Below are 6,464 nucleotides of genomic sequence, written 5' to 3'. Positions count from 1 at the left end.
GTTACGAAGAAAGGTCATTATAATAAAGTAAAAAGGAAGGAAACTTCTAATCGGGCCACAGAGAAAAAATACATAATATACACAAGGACATTTGAATAAATATACCGGTAATCTAAAATAAGTTAAGTTCCAGATATGTAGAGCATAAAACGGAATGCTATTTCTCCATGTTTAGTTCTAATTAGTTCTAATCCTATAGGCACAAACCCAGATCTAAAGGTTGCGAAGCATTGCCCTAAACCATTCAATGCTTAAATAATAATCCAGCAGTAATATTTTGATATCAATCATTTGACATACAGAAACGCTCAGAAAGTGACCTTGTTTTTGTTTTTAGTTTTTTGAGGGGTGCTAGCCCCTCCAATGCATGGCTTTTGAAATTGCGTCATATGGCAGCCAAGTCTATGGACTATTAATGTTCGATTAGGGCACAAATGACTATGTGAGATGTCATGTAGCCAATATACATTGTTTGGCTGGTTTTGTTTTATACAATATAACACTGCATTCTCATAACGTATAAATAAAGTAGCCTTGCCGAGCCTTGAGGCCCACAGGGCAGGAGCCTATCTCCTGTTTCTGTAGCCATGAGGCCCATAGGGCAGGAGCCTATCTCCTGTTTCTGTAGCGTGACGTGAGGCAGCTTGATGCACAAGTACACCCCCTGGCCTGGACATGACGCTAGTATGTCGCAGGGACTTATACCCCCAATCCAACCCTTGATGCTGAGTGTCAAGCAGGGAGGCACTGGGTCCCATTTTTAGAGTCTTTGGTATGACCTGGCCGGGGATCGAACCCCGACCTCCCAGTCTCAGGGCGGATACTCTAACCACAAGGCCACTGAGCTGGTGATAACGGTCATAACGTAAATAGTAGCAGTGAATCTGCAATGAATGAATGCCCCCCCCCCCCCTTGTGACATCATGTGGCAGCCACAGTGGGCTTCACACAAGTGTGATTTATTTTTTTAATTAACCAGAGATAATTGTTCAATATTATTTACTTGTAGAATTTTCTCTCATTTATTACAGTTTACGGTTGAGACCCGCCCACGCTGATATTCATCCAATCAGAGAGGGCCCCTGACGCCCTGGTCCTGCCCCCCCTCATCCAATCAGAGAGGGCCCCTGAAGCCCTGGTCCCGCCCCCCCATCCGTGAACCTTTGGGCGATGCCGAAGAGTGACACGTGGCCAGGCGGCGTTGCCATGGAGACCCTGAGCAATGTGGATAGCGCCGGGAGCTGTGACAGTGTGATCAGCGCCAACTCTGCATTTGTGAGTGTTCTGAACTACATTACCCATGGGGGTGGGGGGGGGGGGGGGGGGTGAGTGTTCTGAACTACATTACCCAGCGTAAAAACCCAGCGTAAAAAGTGTAAAATCAGTCATTAGGACGGCATCGAGGCCCGCCAAAACACATTTTAGTCGACTAAATCAACTGTAGATTTAGTCGACTAAAATATCATGACATTTAGTCGACTAAAACTATACTAACAGTAAAACATTCCAGGTGACTAAGGTGCTATTTACACGAGGATGGTGTTCATAAAAAACGGCAAAATAAAGTACCGTTTAGCGCTGTCATTTAGACGAGAACGGTGTTCTCAGGAGGTGAAAACGCATCGAAGTGAAACTGCCTCCCAGAGTGGAAATCTTTCAGAACACCGTTTCCTATGGTCTCCATATAAACAGGCAAAACGGTGAATCCGCAAAACTTATGACATCATGGCTCACGTTGGCTCACAGCGCATATGTTTATTACATTGATGCAGAGCCATATCATTATGATATAATGGAGTTCCTGAACAAGCCTCCCTCCTCGCCTACAAAGTGATGCTCATCAGCGATGTTGAATGTAAAACCATGATGTAAATAAAAAGCCTTGTGATAGACGGCAGCCGCGGCAGCAGCGTTTATGTAGCCTAATGTATTATACAATATATACCATCCCGTGGCGCGCCCAGAGCCGTGTTGCGCAGGCTTGCGTGAAGGTTTCTTCTTCTTGTACGTGGGTGACCTGTCTATTTGGCAGCCCGTTATCGCCACCTAGCGACAGTATAGCAAAATAGCACATCATATCATAACGTGTGCGTTCTCGTGTAAAGGGTAAGAAAAAATTAGAACGCAACGGGACTTTGACGTGTTATATGGAGATGGTCCCCGTCTAAAAGAGGCCTAAGATGTGACTAAAACTAAATGAAAACTATTCAAGAGACTGTGACTAAAACTAAAATCAAAATGTGCTGCCAAAAACAACACTGTAAGAAAGGTAAACGCCACCTGCCCAGTTTGTTGAAAAGGGGGATTACTAAACCTCCTAGAATCAGCTTTATCTCCATATTTTAACGTTTAAAAAGAAATATATAAATTACCCCCCTACTTGTCTTGATTATACTACAGAGTCACACACACAGGTATATACAATAGCAGATCTGCAAGCGTGAAGTGACATACAGTATTATGAGCTTGCAGAAATGCTATTTTTGGGACACGAGTGTTCCACCCGATAAGAGATCATTTGTTTTGGAGAACCTCAGCTCACGTGTGTGTGTGTGCGTGTGCGTGTGTGTGTGCGTGTGTGTGTGCGTGTGTCAGAGTGATGACAGCATGGAGCATCTATCGCCAGAAGAGAGGGCGTGTCTGATGTTCCTGGAGGAGACCATCGAAAGTCTGGAGTTGGAAGAGGACAGTGGACTGTCCAATGACGAGCTGGATGGAGGACAGCACGGTGAAACAACACCCCAGCAACCGTCTATACCCACTGACATTAAAACAACACCCCAGCAAACACCTGTACCCAGTGACATTAAAGCAACACCCCAGCAAACACCTTTACCCAGTGACATTAAAACAACACCCCAGCAAACACCTGTACCCAGTGACATTAAAACAACACCCCAGCAGTCATCTGTACCCAATGACATTGAAACAACACCCCAGCAACTGTCTGTACCCAATGACATTGAAACAACCCCCCAGCAACTGTCTGTACCCAATGACATTGAAACAACACCCCAGCAACTGTCTATACCCAGTGACATTGAAACAACACCCCAGCAACTGTCTGTACCCAGTGACACTGAAACAACACAACAGCAATCCAGCATAACACATGGTAAATATCAATGGGCATCCCTATGTTCCCTGGATTCTACGTTCCCTACATTCTATTTTCCCCAGGTTCTATTTTCCCCGGGTTCTATGTTCCCTAGGTTCTATGCTCCCTGGGTTAGGGTTGTAAGCGCGGAACATGGAACCCGGGGAACATAAATCACTGTTTGTCAAACTTCTTAATTTCAATAACTCTGAGAGTCTACATGCTCTACAAATGTAGAGCATGTAGAGAGGGTGTTATTTACTTATTTTAAGTTAGAATATGGAGATAAGAGTTTTCTGTGTTGTAATCAAGATAAATATCGAACATATTTGAAAATGATCTGCGCTGAGCCCATGATGTGATGCGATGTGTTGTGAGCCATTTCCCCTATTTGTCATACAAATAAGTGCTTAAGTGAATAAGAAAATGTCCCCTATCAGTTTTCAATAAAAACCTGACTGGTGTCTTTGTTCTCAGATGCAGAGGATTTCCAACACGATGAAACCGGCAGGGACCAGAAGTCCTTCCTCAGTGGTGGCGTTCCAACACCATTCCTCCTGGCGAACAGTCTCCCAGAAACGCCCGACGAGCCAACAGAACATACAAGTGCTGCATCATCCATCGAACACAGTGCTCAACACCAAGCTCCTCCCCACGAACACGCAGATCCTCAGACCTCCGCAGACGCTGATGATGCAAACGCTCCAACAACGGCTCCAACAACAGGGCAGACGTCCCCAGAACTCCAGACTCAAGATGCAGATCCAGCCACTGATACCAGAACCCCTTCACCGGCTGCTACATCCACCGCGGCGGACTCGGACACCGGTGTCGTAGACAGAGATGAGGGTACAGAGAAAGATGCGCAACCTGGTGGCCACTCTTCTGAGATGGACATGGGTCTGATCCTTCCTCCGTCAGACTTCAGGGACGAGCCCACCACGCCTCAGCCGGAGCCGGAGCAACAGAAGGACCCGGAGCTTCTTGATTCTGTAGGGACGTCGCAGAGAAGCTCGACCACGCCCACTGACATGGAGGACCTGGGCGGGCAAGCCGTGAAGACACCATCTCCTGAGACTTCTCCTGTATCTCTAGATCCTCCCTCCAAACCTCCTGTTGAAGTTCCTGTCAGCGGCCAAGCACCATCGTCTCTTCCTGAGATGCCTCAGCCCAGCCCTCCTCTCGAGGCAGTGGAGATAAAAAGCAGTGGAGATCAAAAGCAGAGAAGCTCGATCACGCCCGCTGACATGGAGGACCTGGGCAGGCAAGCCGTGAAGACACCTTCTCCTGAGACTTCTCCTGTATCTCTAGATCCTCCCTCCAAACCTGTTGAAGTTCCTGTCAGCGGCCATGCACCATCGTCTCTTCCTGAGACGCCACAGCCCAGCCCTCCTCTCGAGGCAGTGGAGATAAAAAGCCCACCCGCTGTGGCCCCCAGACCCAAGAAGCTGCCCTCCAACATAATCCTCAAGTCCCATAAGCCCCCTGCAGGCTCCAGTGGGACCCCGGCCCACCCTGTCTCCTCTTCCAGTGACAGGTTGATACTTGACCCACAGAGGGTTCGCATGGAGGCCCTCCGGAAGCTGGGCCTTCTAAAGAGTGAGGAGAGAGTCCCGGGCCCCCCTGTCCTGAGCCCCACCAAACTTTCCCGTGGCTCCAGGAAATCCTGGGCGGCGCCAAGCGCTCCTCTGAGCCCTCCTTATGTCCCCACCGCCACGCCATCTCCACTTCCTGTCCCCACCGCCACGCCATCTCCACTTCCTGTCCCGACGATAAACCCACCACCTGCCTCGATTCCGGTTCCGGTCCCATCTCCGGTGCCAGGGACCGTTCCACCCCCGACAGCGGAAGCATCTTTGGCGGATTCCTCTGCGTTCCGGGATGCCAACATCCTTCCGGCCCCCGCCGCTTTCAGCGACACCGTTGAACCTCTGGTTCTGCCCACAGACACGCCTCCTGTCCCCGCCGTTCCTCCCGCCTCGCCCAAGAACAAATCTGCCACGCTGGAGCGCTCGGGCATGGGTCTTAGTGGTGGTGCCACCAACGCCCAGCGCTGCCCGAGCGAGGTTCGGAACACTCGGGCGCGCCCCGCCTCCCTCGGCAGTGGGAAGGACTTCTCAGAGGCTCAGGGGGGATACCTGGTGTCCCCCCACCACGCCGGAGACCCCCAGAAGCTGCCCCGCTCCCATGGCATCAGTGTTGTCATCTGCCCGCGGGCCAAGAACGGAGAGGACCGCCGCGAGGCGCTCAAGAAGCTGGGACTGCTCCGAGACTGAGTGCCATAAATTGAAGTAGCACTGAACCCATTTTCAGCCTTATCTTCATGTAATTGGCCCTCACTAATGCTCATTATTACTGAGATGGCCATTTCTGTTTTTCATTTGTGGACAGTTCACAAACCTGATGAGTGACATCGACAATTGTGATTAAAAGGTAATAGGAAGTATAGCATTTGTCTCCCTGGAAAGTTAACATGCCATTGTTCTATCAAACAAAAGAAAAAGTTTAAAATCTTGTTTGAAATGATCAAACCTACCTACTGATAATGCTGCTGCTGATATCTCAGATGATGATGTTATCTCAGATTTTCTAAGTATCCAAAGATGCTTTTCATGGTGGGAGGAGAAAAATCAAATCAGCTTTATTAGGAAAAATACACAAAAAAAGGTTATATAGGGTATAGTCTTGTGTCTATAGAGTAAAATCTATAAAAAAAAACATTGGAACAGTAGTTAGCTGGGGAAAGCAATGTTGAAAATGCGTGGGTTTTGAGATTGGTTTTGGAGGTTGGGGGGTGGCTGCGGCTCAGGAGGTAGAGCAGGTCGTCCAATGATCCGTGGGTCGGAGGTTCCAATCCCGGCTCCTCCTGTCTACATGTCGAAGTGTCCTTGGGCAAGACACTGAACCCTACTGCCTCCAACCACTGCCTCCAATGAGTCTGTCGGTGTGAGCTCGCCACCATTGTTGTGTGAATGTGTGAAGTGAGGACGCTGGTGTCGACTGTTCGCCGCTTCACCTCCCAGTGTATGAATGAATGAACCATTGTAAAGCGCTTTGAGCACTTGGAAAAGCACTATAAAATGCAATTCATTATGGATAATGGATGTTGGTAGCAACTAGCAAGCCAGAAAAAGCCCTATTGATCGCCCCGGGGTCAGTGCTTGACCCTGGGGACCAGCAGCAGCTTGGTCCTGGTGGTCTAGTGATGAGATGATATGAAAATGACTGATGTCACCATTATTGTAGCAAAAACTGTTGTGATTAACAATATTATCGCGATAACCAAAATATGATTAAAACTTAATATTACACTTTTGTTAACCCCTTAAATCCCCAACATCCCTATTCTGGGGGTAAGGTTAGCCAA

General features: G+C 48.5%; 1 protein-coding gene across 1 annotated transcript; it reads left to right on the top strand.

The window, feature by feature from the left end:
* Positions 1–1,106: 1,106 nt before the first annotated feature.
* Positions 1,107–5,456, top strand: LOC310861880 (uncharacterized protein). Its single transcript, XM_083769587.1, has 3 exons — positions 1,107–1,275; positions 2,596–3,115; positions 3,575–5,456. The coding sequence occupies exons 1-3, from the start codon at positions 1,171–1,173 to the stop codon at positions 5,371–5,373; spliced, it is 2,424 nt and encodes an 807-aa protein (XP_083625713.1). The 5' UTR covers positions 1,107–1,170; the 3' UTR covers positions 5,374–5,456.
* Positions 5,457–6,464: the final 1,008 nt, after the last annotated feature.

This window comes from Protomyctophum parallelum (genome assembly GCF_964188405.1).
Source record: "Protomyctophum parallelum genome assembly, chromosome: 7".
In the NCBI taxonomy this organism is placed as follows: Eukaryota; Metazoa; Chordata; class Actinopteri; order Myctophiformes; family Myctophidae; genus Protomyctophum; species Protomyctophum parallelum.
Note: the sequence above shows the minus strand (reverse complement) of the source record. Positions and strands in the feature narration are given on the sequence as shown.